The following is a 21,043-nucleotide window of genomic DNA, read 5'->3' on the forward strand; positions in this document are numbered from 1 at the left end:
GGGGATGACGGGGAAGAGGCGGGCGGCACCCTGTGGGCCTCTCGGTCCGCGGCGAGGCTTTCGGAGTTTCCCGGCAGCCGCCCCACCTGGAGGCTCCACGTCTGCGGATTCAACCAACTGTGGATCGAAAACACTCCCCGCCCCCCCAAAAAATGTCCAGGAAACTGACCCCCAAACCAGAGTACACGTATCTACATAGAGTTCACGCCGTATTAGGTATTCTAAGTAACCTAGAGATGATTTAAAGTACACGGAGGACGCGCGTGGGTTATATGCAAACACGACGCCATTTTGCACTTGGGACTTGCGCGTCCGCGGGGCGGGGAAGGGTGTCCCGGAACCGATCCCCCCGAGAATACCGCGGGGCGGCAGCACTCTACACGTCGCAGTGAGACACAGGAGCCTTTCGAGCAGAGGACACGATCTGATGTGAGCCTCTCAGAGGTGGCTCTGGCTGCTGCGGGAAGGGTGCCTGGCGGGTCGCGGTGCGAGGGCGGCACCTGGACGGGGAGGGGGCGGCTCAGCGTGAAGCTCCAGCTCTGGCGGGAATGCGGGAACGCCTGCAGGGGGCCGACAGTGCCCGTCACCCCGGCACACAGCAGGATGGGGGGCAGGGCCACGGTCACAGCCTCTCACGTCCTGCTCCCACCCCATCCTCTGCGACCAAAGCCTCCAAGTAAAACGGAGGCAGCAAGAGAAGCGAGCCAACCAACGATGTCCTCAGACGCCAAGGACATGTGCGGCCGGCTCGCCGGGGGGCCATGGACAGCATCTGCAGCACACGGAGAGCCCGCGTCTCTGTTGTGGCGGTGGACGAGCCCGGCCCAGGACCCAGCTGTCAGCCTCAGGAGCCTGGAACCAAGAGGAAGCCAGAGCTGGACAGGAAGCACAGGGTCACCTTCCGACTGTCGTTTGACAAATGAACAGGACTGCGCTCTGGCTGGCGCGGGGAAGGCCACGGTCACCGTGACTGCGTGCATTCTGGTGACCCAGAGTCCAGCGGGAAGGGGAGTGACGCCCTGAGACTGCGTGCAGACTCCAAGCGCATCTGGGAAATGGGCAGAGAGCGCCGGGGGCGGAGGGAAGAGAAGGCGGGTCGGACCTCCTCCGCACGGCCCGGGGACAGCAGCTCTGGGGAATGGCAGGACTTCTTTCCGTACTCACGAGGCGCTAGTCAGATGCAAGCTGGCTGACACCCTTCTCGACCACCCTCACCTGGCGCCCTGCAGAGGCCTGGACCAGAGCCGGAGCCAGCCCACGGCCACCTGGAACACAGCCCTTCCGGAATGGGAGAGAAGCCTGCTGAAGGTTTTCGTAAAAGCAGTGCCTTCCCCCCTGACATCCAGAGCCAAGCTCATAAAACTTCGGGCTACGGGGAAATGTTATCTGGCAATGCTGCGCTCCCCTGGGCTGCGGCCAGGTGCCGGGGTCTGCACCGCCACAGCCTCCTCCACGCGGAGCTCGTGTTGCCCGGCTCGCCCCTGCGGGCCTGGACTTTCCAGCGGTGCGTACTTAACTTCTCTGAACCTCTATTTCCACATCGGTGAAATGGGATGAGCGCCCCACCCCGCCTTGTCGAAGGGGACAGACACACAGACGATGCCCACGCAGTGCCTGGCACAGCGCTTAACAAACAGAAGAGGTTTTTTTCTCTTAAAATTGACAAGAATGTCCTATCGGATCCCCACCTGGGCTCCCCAGGCTGCATTAAGGACAAGGCTCCATTTCTTGAGGCCCCAACAACGTGCCCGCGGTTCTGGGGGCCGGCTAGCGACGGGGAAAAGACAAAGACGACCATGAAAGGGTCCCCGCCCTTAGAGAACGCACACTCCAGCCAGGTAGGAAGGGAGATCGATAATCGGAATACAGCGTGACACATGCCGTGACGGGTCACAGGTAAATCCCTGCGGGGTCTCCAACTTGTCTCTGCCTGGGAACGTCCAAGAGATACTGAGTTAGGCCGCGAGCCCCCGACTGCAGGCACAGAGTAGGAGCCCTCGCTTTGACTCCAGTACCCTCGGCGCACGGCAAGGGGCTTCCTCAGTACTAGGTGGAAGAATGGATGGATGGATGCGTGGACGGATGGATGAACGGATGACTGCCTTCTTAATCCCCTGAATGTAATTCCTATACTACACGAACGTGGAAGAGATCAAAGACAAAGCTGATCATAACTACCTTCTTCTTCGCCATCGTCACCCCCAAACACACACACACACACACACACACCCCGGTCATTGAGCATTCACTCTGAGCCAAGCGCTAGCTCAAAGCCATCGTCTCCCGTTGCCCCCATTCGATCCTCTCAGCGGTGCCCGTGAGGTGGTACCTCTGTCGCCCCCGTTTGGCAGATGGGGAACTGAGGCTCTGGGAAGCGAAGTGCCCTGGCCGAGGCAACTGAGCTCCCGGGCGGCAGAGCCGAGACGTGAGGAGCTGCGCCACGCTGCGGAGCTCGGTGCTTGCACTGGGCGCGCGGCAGACATCAGCATCCGGGTGTCAGAAGAGACGAACGCCATGTGTCCAGACCTCTACCTTGGTTCACCCTCCCAGCCCGGTCTTTGCAGATGTTTTGAGGAACTAGGTCTTTCTTCTCGACTGACGATTCCCCCGGCGTTGCCACTGCCCTCCCCCCAAGCAGATGGTTTAATTACTTGAAGTTATTTTTAAGCAAGGATGGGCAGGTGAATTCCCTCTCCGCTCCACACCTCACCTACGAAATGAAAACTGAGTTGCCCCCTTTTTTTTTAAGTAGCAGGTTGTCATAAAACAATCCCCTGAAAAATCTCCCATCTTCCAAATCCCTCCAAGGTTTCCTTTATCAGCCATAAGTGGGCTTAATTTCAGGCAAGTGCCCAGAATCCCAAGTCCAGTTCAGGTAGTGAAGGCTTACTGACCACCTACTACGTGCCAGGCTCTGCTCCTAATGCGTAACAGACACCATCAATAACGGCCATCGATATTAATGTGGCGCTGGCCAACATGCAAAGTGAATTAAGATTTACAAAGGGCTTTCTCATCCATCATGAACCTGAAGCTCACTGGAGTTAAACAGCTCTTCTCAGTTACTGCTGGTTGGCCAGGCTGAAAACCAAAGCTCCACCGTCGGACCTCGAACCCAGAGCCCACCGTTCCGCCGAATACGCAAAGCTGTCAAGGATGAGAATGACCCACCCCGTCCCCAAATGGAGCCGCCTCTTTGAATCCCGCTAGGACTTCCTGTTCTTCAGGACACTGTCTGGTCGGAAAGATGAAGAAATGAGCAACCTCGATGTGAAGACCAGCGTGCGATATTCCAGAAGGGAACCCTCGACCTTGGGGCGAGGCGGAAGGTGCCACCCCCGTCTTGGGCTGGGGGCGGTGCGGGGAAGGCAGGGGGGCCTGCGGGGCAGGCCTCGTGTCGCTGCTGTCCGGAACTCCCCTGCCTCCTTTCCGGAACCCGGCAGGCAACGCGCGGTCCGTTTCTTTGTCATACGCACACGCGGAGCGTCTCCTGGGCGCCTGAGCCTTTGCCAAGGACTGAGGACAGGGGAGGTGAATGACCTTGGCCCATGCTTTCGAGACATGTACAGTCCAGTGGGCGAAACAAGTAAACTGAAAATTATTAGGTTGTGCCATATGCAACGGTCAACATTTCGCCATTTTTTACCTTCTAAAAAGACCGTTTCACGTGGCGCAGACTTATACCTGACAGTGTGATGATTCGCCGTCCTGAAGGAAAGCTCGGGATGACGCGGGAGCCGCAGACCAGCGGCCGCTACCGGCGGCATCCGTGACCCCACTCCCGCCGCGCACCCCCATGCACAGCGGTAGCCACGCTGGACGCTGGGAGGCCCGGCTGGCGGTAGAAACGAAGCGAACAGTCGTTGACCGTAACTATAACTAACGTTAGTTGAGTGCCTACCACCTGGCAGGCGTTACTCCAAGCACTCGCTGTGAATGAACCAAGCCCTCTAGCCCCATGAAGTGGGCACAGTTACTGCCCCCATCCTGCAGATGAGGACGCCGAGGCGCGTGGAAAGCTGCGGCGTGGCTCGAGGTCATGCGGTTGGTGCTACGGCAAAGCCGGCCTTCCGGCGCGGACACCGGGACCTGGAGCCCGGGCTCCCACCTGCTCCACGGAGCTGCTGCTCAGGACACTTCCTTAGTTCCAAGGTCGCCCCGGTGGCTGTTTTTTTCCATTCAAGCTGTGATCTCGTCCTCTGACACGGGAGATGTGGAGACGAGACCGCCACCGCGGAGGGAGAGAATCGTAAAGGCTGCTCACGTCGGAGGGCGACGTGGGTCCTCACCAACTAAGTAGAGAATGTCGCCCAAGACGAGGACGGGCATGATAATGGGGTGGCATCTGACGCCCCCAACCGGCGGCCTGGGTTTGAGCCTTACTTTTTACACGGGGGAGAGCCAGAGCGGACGGAACAGTTTTGTGCGGAGACTTTGGACACAAGCGGAGCCGCATGGGGACCTGAGCCCCACGAGCAGCCCACAGCGGGAAAGGAGGCGGAGGCACAAGAAGTCCCTGCCGTAATTCAGGGGTTATATGATGATGTCTAGATTTGGATGCTACACCAAAACAAACAAGTGCCTACTATGTGTCAGGTTCTGTGCTAGAGACTAAGAATGTGGCCCAGAATGAGACGGACACCGAGCTCCCAGAGCTCCTGGTGTCAGGATGACCAAGGAGAGAGGAAGGACAGAGTGCATCTAAGAGGTATTTAGATGAAAAATTAGCTGGACACGGTATTACGGGTGGGCAGCAAAAAATGACTGCAAGTCTCAAAGCCTGGCAAGGTAATTGATAATAACCAAGAAATTGACTGCATTCGTATTAGCTTCTGAAATCTGTGACAATCTAGTCATCTGAAAAAAAGCAGATGAGAGCAGTGAAATTAGAATTCTTCATTTACGAGTGCTTTTGAGAAGGCAGATTCCAGAGAAATTAGCCGATATTCTAATTTTCTGCTACCTCGCTCCGGATACCATCCGGGCCGCCTCTGATAACTAACATTTGCCTAAATGCTTCTCCAGTTTGCAAAGCTGCTCCCCGTGCATTGTCTCCTCCGGTCCCCAGAACCACCTTGGGAGTCTGCAAAGCAATTGCACAGAGGTTATCACACTGGACTCTTGAATTCTCATGCCTCATTTCCCTGCAGTCCGCGCGGCCAGGCCTGTCATTTCACAGCTCTGCAGACACACGGTGACTTCGCTCTTCCTTGACTTTGCACTTGTGGCTCTCTCTGCCCAAAAGGAGCCCATCCCGTCCCTGTTCGACCAGGGAGTACCCTACTCGTCCCGGGAAACCCTGGGCAGGTGGGGAAAGGCCCTTGTTCCCTGGGGCAGCAGGGAAGGTTCAGGCCTCCCCAAGTCGAGGGCGCCCGGCCACGGTCCCCACATCAGGGGGAGCACCGCAGGCCAAGGGGACAGCTCCGTCCTGCAGCTGACTCGGGTGTCGCCAGCAGCAACAGGGCCCAGGCCTTCTGCCTTCATACAGAGTGCAGCAGGCAATGCTTCGTGGCTGGACTGACGCGAGTTCAAATCCGGACTTTGCGACTTATTAGCTACGTAACCTCGGGCAAGCCTCTCACCCTAATTCTAAATTCCCTCCTCTGTGGAAAGGATCTGATAATACCCGCCTTCAACGTAAGGGAAGCAGCAGTGACTATCAGTGCAAAACACTTATCCAGATTTCTATAATCACAGATCGCTAAACGGAAGCTATTATTCTTACTATTAAGATGACTTCTCTCATGGCAGAAAAAGGTATAGAATCCTTTTTCACATTATCACTGTTACTGCTACCGTTGCTATGATTATTTACATTTTTCCTTCTAAAAAGGGGGAAAAAAAAAACACTTGCTTCTCCTCCCGACACTGTCCTTGTCCTCCCTTGGAAATGACAGTGGGGGGGGGGGGGGTTCGTTTCATCAGGGGCGGGGGGAATGGCAAAGCAGGGCGGGCAGAGTCATCACTGGCAGCTGGACCGGCGGGTTCACGGGGGACGGACAGAACTGTCAGGAAGAGAGACCTGACCAGGGCAAGGCCCAGAGGCTGGACGGGGCGTGGCTTACTCGGGGAGCTTCGGGCGCAGTGGCTCCTCCTGGCTGGGACAGAGGGCAGGGAGGAGGCAAACGGGATGGAGAGGCCGCAGAGGCCACGACTCCAGGGGCGCCGCCTACGCAGCCCGTGCTCTTCTAAGTCCTTTCTGTCCAACGACGTATTCGGTCCTCACAGTCGGTCCCATTCAACAGATGAGTAAATGGAGGCACCGAGAAGTTAGGTAATTTGCCCAAGGTCACACAGCAAGTTCATGTCAGATCCGCATCCGACGCCCGTGCTCATGACCACGGTACCAGGAAGGCACTGCTTCTTTCTTCTCTGTGACATTCGGACAGGTGTCCCAAAGCCAGAAAAGAAACAGAGCCCTCCGGAGTCATGAGGAAGCAAGCAGAAGCCAGCGTGGGTGGCCTGGAAGCTTCTCTCTCTCTCTCTCCTCTCCCCGCCCCCCCCCAGCATGCAGAGGTGGGTTTTCGAAGTTCCCGAACATAAAACCATTTCTATATAATTACGCCTCCTTGACCTACATGTCATTCGGCTGTTGCATGGGCCAGAGGCACAAAAACCAATTTCTCCAACCAAACAAAACTGCTTCCCAAGGTCCCCAGGTAATCAGACATTGTCTTCTGGGCATGGCCTGTTCCCCGTCCAACCACGTCCCCTGGCGCAGGTGCTGGCCCGTGAGCCCCGCGTCTGCTGGGAGAATGCAGGTCCCACGGTGGAACGGAACGTCCACCAGGCCTCAGAGAGCGCCGTGCAGCGGTGAACTCCCCAGGAACACCCGGATCCCACGGATCCCTGCCACCCGAGGAGGGAAGCGGGCGCACCCTTCGAGAAGTGTCGCCTCTCCGCATTTCTGCTGGCTCCTGTCGAATTTTGCACGTGGGGGAGAGACAATGCCACCCACGTCTGAAAGTTTCAGTGAAGTGTGTCAAGGGCCCTCTCTCTGCTCCTCACCCCCCACCCACCCTGTCGCCCTTTGGGAGCACCTGTTCTCGCTCAGTAAACCCTCTGAGGCTCGGAGCCCGGCCGAGGCTCGCGGCTGCCCCAGCGCAGAGAACCCGCCCTGGGCTGCGCAGCCACCTGCCTGGTTAGCGCTGGGTGCTGCTGCTCCTTTGCCTCTTCTCCCGTCAGGCGCCCCTCCCAGCTCTCTCTCCCCGCAGGGGCGGGTGGATGACAGAAAAGAGTGAGGCCTGGAGGGGACCTGCTGAAGTTGAGGGCGGCCCCATGTGGAAATGTGGGCCCGGCTCGGCCTCCCCTTCTGATTTTCAAAGGAAGCGCAGATCGCCAATTGGACATGAAATACTATAACTTGTATTATGGCGACTGATTCGAAATAATCTTAGAGACTCCTCGGCAGCCCAGAACACACCCGTTCGGCCCCTGGTCCGTGACCTCGATTCCCCGCTGGACTTCCAGCCGTTCCAGCAGCGCACCTCCTGGCCTCTGCACGGTCCGCTCCCGCTCATGGGCGAGCTTTGCTCCCCGGCCGCGTGATTGGCTCCCACGCCTCCACCTCGCAGCACCCGTGCCGCTTCCTCCGAGAAGCCTTCCGAGAGCCAGCATCCTCTAAGTGCTCCCATCTCTGTCTTCTGCCGTTTGGGGCCTTCCCTCTGGGTATCTATCTGGCTCTGCCGAGCTAGGGGCTCCAAGAGGGAAAACACGGGTTCTTCTGGCTTGCCGTGACAGGGCAGCTGGTAGCAAGGCGCCCGAGCACAGTCGGGAGTCGACTGAGGTGGCAGAAGGAAGGGGAGGGACGCTGGCCCACGCGGTCCTGGTGAAACACAAAATCCTCCTCAGCCGGGTCCCTGGGGCGGGCTGGTGAGCAGCAAAAACGACATTGGCCGAGCACTGCCTCCGCGCCAGGGCCTCGTCTCGGGACGGGCTTTCATGCCCGCCAGAACCCTGTAACACGGCTGTCACGGCCCCGTTTTACGGATGAGGAACGTTAAGGCGTGGAGTGTTCAAGAAAATTCACCAGGATCACAAAGGCAGAAACGGGCAAACTTTGGATTCAAGCCCCTCGAAGTCCGGGCTCAACATTGGCTCTCCTAAACCTCTCCGCTTTCCAACAGAGAAAGGAGCAGTATTTTTGAGTACCTGCTACGTGCCAAGCATGCTACTAATGCTGTCCTGTGTTAAGTTACTCAGGCTTCGTGACGAGCCCTCTGGGAGGACGGCGTCGTCCCCACTGCACAGGTGAGGAAAGTGAGTTAAGTGTCATGCCCGGGCGAGTGTATGGGGAATTGAAAGTCAGATTCACCAGCCACGACAGGGGAGAAGGCAGCAGCGAGGAGGGATAAGATCAGTCACCACGCAGCCAGTGGAGAGCCACGGACGGGCAGCGAGCAGACGGGTCCCGCAGAGAGCGCCCTGATGAACCCGCCCGCCCGTCCATCCGCCCGTCCGGCCATCCGTCCATCTGTCTGTCACTCTTATCCCACCAACACTGACGGAGTGCGTACTCTGCCTGCCCTGTGACAGGCCCTCAAGGCTCAGAGAAAAGAGACTCAGTCCCTCCCATCATCGGGTAATGGACGATGAAGATTCTGAAGGAAATCATTACACATACGTGTTAAACGCTCTGGTCAATGAGGGTCTTAACTCGGCTCGCCGAGATCAGGGAGGCTTTAAAACGACGAGTCCGCCAAGCAGAGGGCTGCGGGCAGGGTGGGCGCTCCCGGCAGGGGACGAGCCGCTGCAGCGCCCCGAAGGCCAGAGGATGCTGCCGACTCGCGAGGCGCAGGGCGAGGTGTGTGCGCGGCGGCCGAGGCTGTGGAGGCATCTGCTCGGCTGTGCGAAGACGCAGGCTTCTGGCTATTGAGCAGCGGTCTCCGACCAGCGACCCACGGGCCACAGCGTGTGCGTGCGTGTGCGTGTGCGTACACGCGTGCCCGCGCGTCGCCTGCGGGCCTCTCTTGGCCCACCTGGGGGGCCTGGCCACGGCCAGCTAGCACTTCCTGCTGGGAAACCAGCAGCTGGAGCTACACTGTCACTGCCCTGCTGGAGCGGGGCGTGCGCTGCCCGGTTCACTGCAGCCGCCCGCACGCCCGCCTCACACACGACGCCGCCTGCCTGCCTGGCCCGGCTCCCATTCGGCTTACAAGCCCTGGCACAGAGCCACCGAAGGGAGCAGGGGGGTTGACATGACTCCTCGTGCTGGGACTTGTGAGCGATGTCTGAGCACCCCGAACCCCGGGAACGAGTCTTGTACCCCCAAGAGCCCAATCTGAGCTTGGCACAGAATTGGGCCTCACTAAACTTACATTGAGCTGAACTGGATTCACATGGAAGATTCTGGCACAAAACCTTTACTTGGGGAGCTGACAGTCTCGAAAAGATCTCACACGCTGAACACTAAATTAATTTCCAATTAATTTCCGATTACCCTTGACCGCAGCCCCCGACTCATTTTCTGCAGTAAACCGTTAGTAACGTTCCGTGTCCTCAAAACTGTTACGGGCACTTCGGCCTGTCTGGATGCTGCGTTCGTCCGCAGTCGTCATTCATTCATTCACTCGTTCGTTCAACGGGTATTTATCGAGCACCTACTGCATGCGACAGGCCATGTAAGAGGTTGGCAACATAGTAAATGATGATAATAATAATAATAATAATAATAAGCACAGTAGACACACTTCCTGCCCTTCAGGACTTCTAGCCTACCTGACAGTTATGGCGGTAAAATTTCTATCGCACGCGCGGCACCCGGCACTGGCCCGGGCCCCTTTTGCCGCTCCCTGAAGCCTGTGGTGAGTGCCATGTCATCGTCCTTTTCGTAGAGGAGCAAACCGAGGCATGCGGAGGTTGAACAAATGGCCCACGATCACACAGCTCGCACGTGGCAGCGTCGGGTTGGACCCCTCACAGCGCGGCCCCGGAACCCGTCCTCTCTGTTGCCGGTCCTCCTGGGGGGACTCGGGAGCCCTGAGGTGCCTCCTGAAGGTCCAGGGTGGTGCTCACTTCTGGCGGCGTCATAGTGACGGGGCCCCCGGCTGGGAGATTCACCATAACGTGTTCTGAAACTTGTGTACAGAGTAGCTATTTTTTTTTCCCCTGATATCGCATTAATGCTTTTTCTTAAGTCGGAGGCACTTGATGCAGGACTAATACTAGCAGCAGCGAGAGGTGCAAAGTCGACAGCTGACGGCTGTAGTTCACACGTGGTCTCAGCTACAGCACAGCCAGCCGTCTCTGGGCAGAGACGCCTCACGGATGGAAAGACGGCGTGGGCCGCCTTCGCCCGGGCCGCCGCTGGCCCGTAGAGTGCCCATCCCCATCGCCCCCGCCTGCTTCTGTGCGGCCTTCCCGGGCCCGACGCCGGAATGCACTGCCACGTTCTCTCCGTGGGCCCAAGAAAACGCCTGGACCTCCTTCCCGGTCACACTCGCTGCTTGGACACGCAGCCTCTTTCCCTTTCTGCCTCCCTCCCTGGAGAGGAGAGGCCTGCCTCCCCTCACCACCGGCTGCAGCACGGCGCCTGGCACGTAGCCTATGCTTTCTGAAGGAAGGGAGGTGGCCCAGAAACACGTGTGACTCGCCCAAGGCCGCGGGGCTCGGAGGCGGCACTGGAGAATCCCACCGGGCCGGAACGGATCGTAAGCTGCAAGCGGGCTCCGTCCGCTTGCGTGTTTGTGCTGCTTCCCCATGCCTGGCCCGGTGCCCAGTGCATACTGAACAGCTCAGTGCGTGTTTGTCGAATGAATAAGTGAGCACCAGCCTCCTTTAAGTCTTCCAGCTGTCCTTGTCTGCAAGGAAGAAGACAAGCGACAGAACATGAAGGCTTTGTGTTGGCTGTTTTGTATTCACAATTGATAAGTTATTTGCCCAGAGCTAAAAATACCTACCCCCGGCAGCCATTGGGAGGCAGATGGATAGTGCTTAGCTCAAGATGTTTAATCAAACAGCGACAACCCCAGCAGAGCCATAATTAGCCTCTGACACCCCAGTGAACTCAGATGAAGAGCCAGAAGCCTTTGACTTCCTGTTGGTCCCCTGGCACCCAGTGACCATCACCCCGGGTCTACAGAACAGCAGAGACAAACGAGCATCCTGTGCACAAAGCAGCCACCAGCTGGAAGCGAGGGGGTGGGCAGTGCGGGCAGACACTGAGCACCTGGGAAGACGCCCAGGGAGCACTGGCCGGCGGGGAGGAGCTCAGTGAGAGGGTGTCGGTCACATGGCCTGGACTGCGAGAAAGTGATGGGATCCTCCGCGCCGAGAAGAACTCACTGTCTCTTTACCCCCCACTCAGCCCCAGGCGCTGGGGGTGGCGGGTGTCCTCAGAGGCCCTACAGCCCCTCTGAAGGGGACTCTTCCCCCAACTTCCCTCATGCCACGTACATGCCAGCTGACGTACACTGTTTAAAGAAAAAGGGAGGGCGGGAGAGGAGGAGGAGAGAGAGGCAGGGGAGCGAGGGAGAGCGAGAGAAAAGAGAGAGCGAATGACCTGGTCCGCGTCCACTTAATGGCCAGTCCCCGGCTCATTACGGAGGCAGCTGGACAAGCAGGTGCACTGAGCGGGCTCCAAAACGCTGTTTCTGAGTCCCAGGTTCAGCTCACACCTGACGTTTGACCAGGCCAGTCTCTTGCCCACTGAGCCTCAGTGTTCCTGTCTCTACAATGGGGCTGTTAACGGTATCCATCTCCGACTGTCCCGTGAGGGTCGGATTTAAGGAAAGGAAATCCTCTCACAAGTGATCCACATATAGTTAAGTGCCTAATAAAGCGAACCATTATTAATAAAAGTACGAGTTATTATGAAACAGGCTCAGCTCTCGTGTAACAGGCATCACGGGTGGGAGACCTGGAAGAGGCATTTGGTGCCTCTGTGTCCAACCTCAGCCGTCTCTTAACCCTTCTGAGCCTCAGCCTTCCTCGTAAAAACCACAGGAACGAAAACAGTACCTACTTTAGTAGTAAGGATTTAACACTGGGAACTTACTATTAGGTGGAATAGTAGGTAATACTTAATATTCTAGATATGAGATGCACTTCACACGTATGAAGCCGTGAGCGCAGGGCCTGACGGAGCAAGCATGGGGGGAATGTGGGGGCCCCTCCTCTGCGCTTCTGTACCTCTCCGCACACCGCTCACTCCTCCCGGAGAACCCCCTTGCCCTGTCCGCCTGCTCAACTCCCCAGCCAGCTTCCCTGGATATGACCTATGACACTATCATTATTACCAATGACCTATGACACTATCATTATTACCATGGCTTTGCTGTTAACTGGCCCATTTTGCAGATCTGGGGACTGAGGCACTGGGAAGGGAAGTGGCTGTCCCCAGACACACAGGGTCTGCGTCAGAATTCGATGTCAACGAAACCGGGAGGTCCAAGGACGGTCTCACTGACTGAGTCTTCTCTCGAGCCGATTCTCCCATCCTGGAGAGCGAAGCCCAAATCTGCCGGGCCTTCCGCCTCTGCCTCAGGCCTCTGCCTGGTGCGGTCTGTCACCTGGGCAGGGCTGCTCGCCACACCCACACGCAATGCCCGTGCCTGGGCGTTACTACACACTCTCCCTGTGCCAGGCTCTGAGCGAGGAGCTCTGTGTGACTGAGTCCTTCTGACCCTCACGGCAGCCCCCTGAACCAGACACCTCCACGACCCCCATCATCCTGACGAGGGGTGTGAGGCTCGCCTCTTTGAGACAGCTGGACCTGTGCGGCTCCAGGGGCCCCCGGCTCCGCTAGACTCCAAAGTTCATGCCTCTCGTGTTGAGAGGCCTGTCCTTTCCGGGAACTTCCACTCTGTGTTTGCTGGAGAGCCACCTCAAGCCCACCTGTCTCCGTGACAAAACCCCGGGCTGAGGAAACAGCTGCGCCCATCACTTGTGACTCCTTCACCCCTGACGGCACCATCGAGGGCCCTCGGAGGCCTCCTCGCCGCACCAGCTGCCCGGCCTTGGCAGGTGGCTGACCCTCTCCGAACGTGTCCTCGTTTGTACAATGGAGACCGAGGACGCCATGCTGCTGACGCTCCTACCCCCCGATGGTTTTCGTGAAGTCGACTGACCTTTTAGATAAACGGAACTTATTTTACAAGCCGGCTTTCATCGCCGCCCTACATGGAAAGAGCAACATTCCCCTAAACACCATTTAAACTAAATACGTAACTTTTAAAGTAGAAGTGTGCACCAGCGAATGACATAAAACCGTCTCATCTACACGGAACCACCCAGCACACGGCAGGTGCTCAACGTGCGGCGGTCCCAAGGAAATGAGCTCTGGCGCCGAGGAGTATGGTCTGGAAACCGCTGAGCCTGTCGGCCTGTTTGAATGTGGGTTCCCACTTGAGACCTGGCAGTCGTCATGGTTACCCAGAGATGCTGCCCCGGTCCAAAAGCCAGAACCAATTCTGCGGTCGAGGGTAGGCCAACTGGGTGGCAAGGCTGGCTCCAGCCCCACAGCGGCCCGGACGCTGACTCACTGACCCCGCCGCCCCGAGTCAGACCGCCCAGGATGGCAGCTCTTAGGTCCTGCCGACGACTCAACTGCGAGAGGCGGCCGAACCCTCCTAGTCCTGGTCCACGCCGCTTTGTTAATCTCAGGGGAGGCCAGGACCCTCGGGACAAGCCGACGCGTGTGCCCCGCCCCGGCAGACGGCCAACCCACTGCGGCACTGCAGAGCCCAGGCGCGGCTGTGGGACTCAACACGGCGCCCAGTCACCTGCCATCCTGCTCCAGGCCGTGCGCTCCGTCCAGCAGGGGGCCCACGAGGAAGGGGGTTCAGAGAACGGAGAAGCACTAACCCTGGTTCTGAAAAGCATCCACGCAAGTGCTAAACGTGGGGCACTCACGACCTGGGCATGTGGAGTCACCCCTGCCGCAGTCTATCGGTCAACGGGGGTCTCCCCGAGAAAACTGACAGAGAGGAACGTGAGAGTAACGCTCCAAAGTAAACCGGTTGTCAAAATAAGAACTCTGGCTCTAAAAAAACAGAGGCTGTTGCAGAAAATGCAAGAGACAACTGAGCCATCGTGTAGTAACGGCGCTTAAGGGTGGAGTGCCGCGGATAACGACCGTCGACCTTCTCCAGTGAGCAGAGGGACAGAGTGAGGGCAGGAGGAAGGACAGAGCTGCGGCTAGAAGGACCAGGTCAGGGGCAACAGCGAGCGTCTGGATCGGGGGACAGGGCCGTCAGTGCCTGCGACGGCCTGTGAACGGAGACTAGAACCTTCTCTGGATTCCTGGAGAGCTGACTCTCTCCTGCTCGCCTGTGCTTCCGGCACAAGGCCTGGCCTCTAGCTCAACAACTGTCTGCTGAACTGGCCAGGTGTGAAAAGTCGCCATAGCCGACAGTCCCCGAGCGCTCGCTAGGCTCAGCCTCTTACACACGGTTTCATACAGTCACGACCCGTGAGGGGGTCCCTCATGCTGCCCATTTCACAGATGCAGGAACTGAGGCTCAGAGAGAGAAGCCACTTTACTCCACAGCCTCTTCCAATTAGGATAGGTTCTCAAGTACCTGGATAATTTGGGGGGCGAGGTTCAGCCTGTAAGAAGCACGAGGACCCTTCCGGAAACCTGGAAGCCATCGCCCACGGATGGACTTTCCCGGAGGGTGGGATCCCACTGCCTGACGGCCTCTTCACTGGCCCACAGCGTGGTGTCCCTAATAACCAGTTGCAGGGAAGACAGGCCACACTCCAAGCGTCTGCCTTGAGGCAAGTAGGACCATGGGAAACATGGATGGCCGCTGGCCGGCAGGCAGCAGCTGAGGCCGCAACCGCGGCAGGGGACAGCTGGCCTTGGGAGGCTCCTCTCCTGGGAGCCCCAGAGCAGAACCTCTGCAGACCTCCCAGCACCACCCACAGGAGCTGAAAAGATTGACACCAAGCCCCGCCGGCGGCACCTTTCATGTCCCCTTCCTCCTGCTTTAAGAATGGAGGAGGTGACCGTCACCAGGAGGTGATGTCCCATCATGAGATTCGGTCTCCACTCCGCAGCTGATCTAAACAAGGCCAGTGCTGGCTTCTCACCTGGGAGGCTTAGGTGTTGCTTTTTCTAAAACTCTGTCCCTAGGGCACGTCCTGGGAATGGCTCCGAAGGCAGCATGGGAAACACTCCCGGTGCCAGGGTCCCTGTGTGCCTGCGGGCCACATGGTCCCGGTGCCAGGGGTCCCTGTGTGCCTGCGGGCACAAGGGCCGACTCTTCTAGTGCAGAAGGCAGGCAAGGGAAGGAGGAGGGACGCATTTAAGTCACAGGGGAGGGAAGATGGCTGAAAGGGTCGAATGGCTCTTTTGGGGGCACTCACAAGAATATAATGTAGGATGCAGAGAAAGAGGATTTGCAGAAGGTAATCCCAGAAATTTAGCCAGCCCAGATAAGCAATTCTCTAGCTTTTTCTGAAGACCGGCATGGGTCGAGCAAATGCGTTTCCGCAGCCTGCTCCTGTTCACATAACCACCATTGCGATCGAAGAGTCCTTCTTGGTGTCTACCCCTTTGTTGCTCCAACCTGAGCTCTTTTTCTTACAAAGCCTCTTAGCTACCTTCGAGAATGGAGGGAGGGGGGGAGAGTAGGAAGGGGAAGGGAAGGGAGGGGCTCTGGGTGAAAGCCCCGGGGGAGCTCATAGCTCCCTTTGAACCGGAATTCCTATTCAAGGGAATTTATTCTATGGAAATGTGCAAAGATGCTTAACAAAGCTCTTTAGTGGTCGAAAACAGAATAAGTAATATCTAGCCATGGGTGAATAGTTTGTGAATATTATTGACATTGGGAAAAAAAAGGCATGATTTATTTCTAACTAGAAAAAAATCAACTTGCACAATAATATTATTGTCTGATCTCGTTTCGTGACCATCCTTATTGTTAATTATGCTTATAAATACAGGCGTATAAGCATCCTGGAGATCACCAACACCAAATGTTGGTTACATCTCTGTTCTGGTTATCTGCTGCAGCACAGCGACCCACCTTTACCTTAAAACTTAAGAGGCTTAAAATAACGACTGATGATTATCATGGCACTTGGGGTGGCTGGGCTTAGCTGGGTGGCTCTTGCCAGGGGCAGCTGGTTCTGCAGTCACTTGGGAATTCCACTGAGCTGGCTCAAGGTGGCTCCCGGATGTCAGCCACGAGCTTCCCTGGGCCTTTCACCTAGAGCCCATGCACGTGAATGCTCCGTGGGCTTGGGCTTCTCGCGGCTGGGTTCCAAAGGGCTCACTTCAACAGCAAGTATGCAGAAGGGCCACTTACGTACGACCTGGGCATGCGGTCTCGCTCCTGCCATAGTCTATTGGTCAAAATTAAGTCACAGGACCAGTTCCAGCCCAAGGGGACAAGACAATACAAAGGTGTAAATACCAGGAGGCCGCTCGTTTCATGGCCATCATGAGGCTAGATACAGCACTGTCTCTGGAAGGTGGGATTTGGACAGACTTTCACTTCCTTGTTTCAAAGTAGGAGCTAAATGTGCAAACTCGGGACGCGAAAAGCCTGGTTTATTGTGCTGGCTTACCCTCAGACAAGTTACTTAACCTCTCTGAGCCGCCACGCTCTTCAGCAATAGCACAAATCTCATGGGGCGGTTGTGAAGATTAAGTGAGATATTGTGCGTAAGATGCTTAGAAATGCCCTGTTCATAGTGAAGTCAGCTAATAATATTATACAGTGATATCATGTTTAATTTTTTACAAGTGTTTCACTTTTGTAATTAAAAAAACTTAATTTTAAAGACAAAAAAGAAAAGGAAGTAAGAGGTACAAACTCTGAACTCCCTGACGGTGCTCTGTTCCAGATGCCCCTCCCAAGTAACCTGCAGGGACCTCTCAGTCCTCACGGACACAGAATACGCCTCTGGAAGACCTTGGCCCTTCCGCTCTGCACCAGGAGACCGTTCCGCGGTGCAGTCTGACAGCCCACCCGTGTCGTTTTCTCAGCCGCTCCCCCAAATCCTCTCAAATCTGAGCACAGTAAGCTGCAAAAAGTACAGGAAATGAATTTCCCCAAGAATATAACCAAGAAAGCTTTGCGGGCACAAAACATGAGCTTTGTATTACCTGAGAGTTCAGCCCGTCCAGTGACACTACTGACGGATGGGATCTGCCTCCCAGACACACAGACCTTCTGGTCGTGGAGTCCACCGAGGCTCGCTTGGTTGGACAGGCTGAGTTTCCACAACAGAGTCTTGGGTTAGTTAGTCTGAGAGAAAAGCTGAGACATGGAATTTCAGGCAGTGGTGACTTGGGTTTCTTCGCTTATTCGCCCCTTATAAATACACATGGATTCTGTCAACAATGCTCCCTTTCTTTGAGGAAAAACATGCCACTGTGGAAAAGAACAGACTTTTTGATGTGCTCCCAGAATTACGGCAAATGTCAAGCCTTTAAGAGTTGAAAACTGCCTTCTCATTTCTTTTTCAGAAAATCGATACACAAGCAACCTTCCTTTCCCCTGCGGGCCTCTGTGGCCCGCGGGTCTCTCTCATCTGGAGGATCACCTAAGTGGTCTCGATGGTGCCCTGGGGGCATCTACCTCTACAAAAGGAATGGGAAACTCAGTGTCTGCGGGTTAGTTTCTCCGGGGAGGCAATTACTAGAAACTTAAGGAAATGTCAAATATGAATACCTGGCAATTTCCTTAGCAGCTGATGACTTGCCTGACTTAAAGCATTAATTAGATGGGGCAGAAATATTTTTAAAGAGTTTGGATATGGAGAATTTTTAGTACTACACTTCAAGCAGGGTTCGACCTGGGAAGTGAGAGACAGCGGTGAGCTCACACTCTCTGCAGAATATTTATAGCCTTTTTTTCTAGGGAGACCCCAGCACTATTCATTCCTGCTTCCCCGGAGCCTGGGTGGGGGTGGCGGTGGGGGTGGGAGGTGGGGACACGAGAAAGAACGGAAGCATCATCACTTGATGGCTAGGGAGAAAGAGGGTCTGAGAAAGGACGGCAATTTTCTTAGTCAGGGCAACCTAGGGAACAGGAACCCCTTCCCTCCAGCTGAGGATCAGCAAAGCAGAACTTCACATGCCTTAAAGTCAGAGGGAGCTACGGTCACTTTCTGCCTCCCTCACTCACTTGGTATGTGGTTTGAGGCAAATTACCTAAAAATCCAAACACGTGTCTCGAAAATATAATGTTGAGTGCAGAAAGCAGCGTGTTAAGAGTTTACCAACTCGGCCCTGACGACTGCAGCTCTGTGGGGGGGCAAAGGGAAAGGATGGAGCTGGAGCGATTTCAAAGGGGACTTAGACCGTCTCTAAAGGGTTACTTTTGTTTTTTTAAAGAACTGAGGCAAAGATGGCAAAGTGTTAAAAATCTGTTTAATTTGTGTACATCGGGGTGTGCATGTTATGAGACGTTTTTTACATGTGAACTATTGCACAGTATTTTAAAGAGAGAAAGAGAGAAAGAAAAAGCCAGGTCCAGAAGCCAGGTCTTCCGCTGGACGCAGACAAGGGACACGAGTTCCCTGAGATTCTCGTTTACAAAACAGGATGAATGGTGTTCAAGTTTCAGAGTCAACTGTGAGAGTTAATGAGAGTGAACATGTAGAATGCCTTCGAGACATTATCCATTGGAATATCGTTCTAGAGTGAGTCCCTAATGGCTTTCCACATGCGTCTTGTTCAAAGAGACGTTTGTTTTTAAAGCCGATCAGAAATTTATGTGGGTACATTTTCAAAACAATCTGACTCCAAGAAAAATAATACGTCACTACCATTTATGCAAAAACTCTATATACGCATATTATATGAACATATATAAACGGATTACTTATTAACTGTGATCGCCCCAACAGAGGGGTACGCGGTGTCTGGAGATCAAGAGTGAAGGGAAATTCTACTTTTCTCTGCTATTAGTTTTAATTATGTACCATGTACGTAGATTACGTACTCTGAAAATAAGTATAGCTTATTTTTAAATTAACCTGAAGGTCATGTCCTTCTCTGCTCCTACAGTTTTAAGTCCACTTAGAAAGGAAAGGGCCTAAAATCCAATTTCTAAAAAGGTTTTTACGAGGTCATACAGTCCGGTCTCCTACACAAATGCAAGGCACGAAAAGCCATCCCAGCCCCATATCCGCATGCGATCGGACAAAAGAAAGAGTTTGGGATTGAGGACTCGGAAGTCTAGGCTTGGTCCCTGTCACCAGGACTGACTGACTGTGTGACTCTAAACCAGCTCCCTCAGCTCTCTGAGGACAGGAATGGCGTCACCTGCCACGACTGTGTGAGGAACAGCTAAACTACAGTGAGAGCATAAAACTGTGACAAAATGTATCCAGCTGTCTGGATGAGGTGTGACTGGTCATGCAGACTGTCCCTTGGTTCAGTCCCTCGGACTCTCCTGGGAGGGCCCAACACACATAGGCCTGGGGCCCCGCAGCCGCCAATAAAGTCACCTTCCTCGAGAGATAAAGCAGATTCTCTTGCCTCCACAGCAAACATCCTGACGGTGATCATCCTCTCGCAGTTGGTGGCGAGGAGACAGAAGTCCTCCTACAACTATCTCTTGGCGCTCGCTGCCGCCGACATCTTGGTCCTCTTCTTCATCGTGTTCGTGGACTTCCTGCTGGAAGACTTCATCCTGAACATGCAGATGCCTCAGGTGCCCGACAAGGTCATCGAGGTGCTGGAATTCTCCTCCATCCACACGTCCATCTGGATCACCGTGCCCTTAACCATCGACCGGTATATCGCCGTCTGCCACCCGCTCAAGTACCACACGGTGTCCTACCCGGCCCGCACGCGGAAAGTCATCGTCGGCGTTTACCTCACCTGCTTCCTGACCAGCATCCCTTACTACTGGTGGCCCAACATCTGGACTGAAGACTACGTCAGCACGTCCATGCACCACGTCCTCGTCTGGGTCCACTGCTTCACCGTGTACCTGGTGCCCTGCTCCATCTTCTTCATCTTGAACTCGATCATCGTGTACAAGCTCCGGAGAAAGAGCACCTTCCGCCTCCGAGGCTACCCCACGGGGAAAACCACCGCCATCCTGTTCACCATCACCTCCATCTTCGCCACGCTCTGGGCCCCCCGCATCGTCATGATTCTCTACCACCTGTACGGGGCGCCCATCGAGAACCGCTGGCTGGTGCATATCGTGTCGGACGTCGCCAACATGCTGGCCCTTCTGAACACGGCCATCAACTTCTTCCTCTACTGCTTCATCAGCAAGCGCTTCCGCGCCATGGCGGCGGCCACGCTCACTGCCTTCTTCAAGTGCCAGAAGCAACCTGCACAGTTCTACACCAACCATAACTTTTCCATAACGAGTAGCCCCTGGATCTCGCCGGCCAACTCACACTGTATCAAGATGCTGGTGTACCAGTACGACAGAAACGGAAAACCTATAAAAGTGTCCCCGTGACCCCGTTGGTTTGGCACCTGGTGCCTCTGTCTAATCCGCTTCCAGGGGGAGGGTGGCCCAAGCGACAGCTGAACGGCTCTCCTTAAGAGTGCTAACCTGACTTCCTGTCTTCACAGACTCAGCACCTCTCAGATCAGAAGATGAGAAAAGATGGAAGGGAAGAAAGAAGGGCGTGAACCTTGTCTCCATTTGTGCGTTTATTTTCACAGAGTCATGTGGACAGCTTTAAGTTCCTACGAGTTTGAAGATGCCATTGGAAGTTTTGTCATCATCCTGCGGCCAGTAGGGACACACAGTAGAGAAACAGTCTGTGACTCGGCTTTGGCACCGTCCTCAGTCACTGGGAACTGCTCATTCATGTGACACGTCAAGCCACAGTAGCATCTTAGCTGAGCCCACGCTCTTTTTTCCAAGAGCTGGGTCATCCATCACTTCCGTGTGCTGCTCCCAGCAGCTAACAGTGCTGACCGATTCGGGATTTTCCCAAGGTGCCCTTAGTCCTAGAGAGGGTTGTGGTCTTGACGTGGCCTTGGCACCCCCAGCTGTACAATGACACTGTGAGGGCAGGGGCGTATTGAGTCCCATCCAGACTCTGGCTAGAGCTCCTTTGGAAAGGCTCCAAACCCACATAACTCTGACCCTCAGACCTGGGGTCCAAGAGG

At 55.5% G+C, this 21,043-nt stretch overlaps 1 protein-coding gene across 1 annotated transcript in view; it reads left to right on the forward strand.

Annotated features, from left to right (window-relative positions):
* GPR139 (G protein-coupled receptor 139) overlaps positions 1-20,630 on the forward strand; it is a 35,421-nt gene extending 14,791 nt beyond the window's left edge. Inside the window, exon 2 of the mRNA XM_016157031.2 lies at positions 19,447-20,630. Within this exon, the coding sequence (XP_016012517.1) occupies positions 19,447-20,381 (935 nt within the window). The 3' untranslated portion in view covers positions 20,382-20,630. The remainder of the gene's footprint in view (positions 1-19,446) is intronic.
* The last annotated feature ends 413 nt before the right edge of the window (positions 20,631-21,043 follow it).

This window comes from Rousettus aegyptiacus, unplaced genomic scaffold (assembly GCF_014176215.1).
Source record: "Rousettus aegyptiacus isolate mRouAeg1 unplaced genomic scaffold, mRouAeg1.p scaffold_m13_p_8, whole genome shotgun sequence".
NCBI classification, from domain to species: Eukaryota; Metazoa; Chordata; class Mammalia; order Chiroptera; family Pteropodidae; genus Rousettus; species Rousettus aegyptiacus.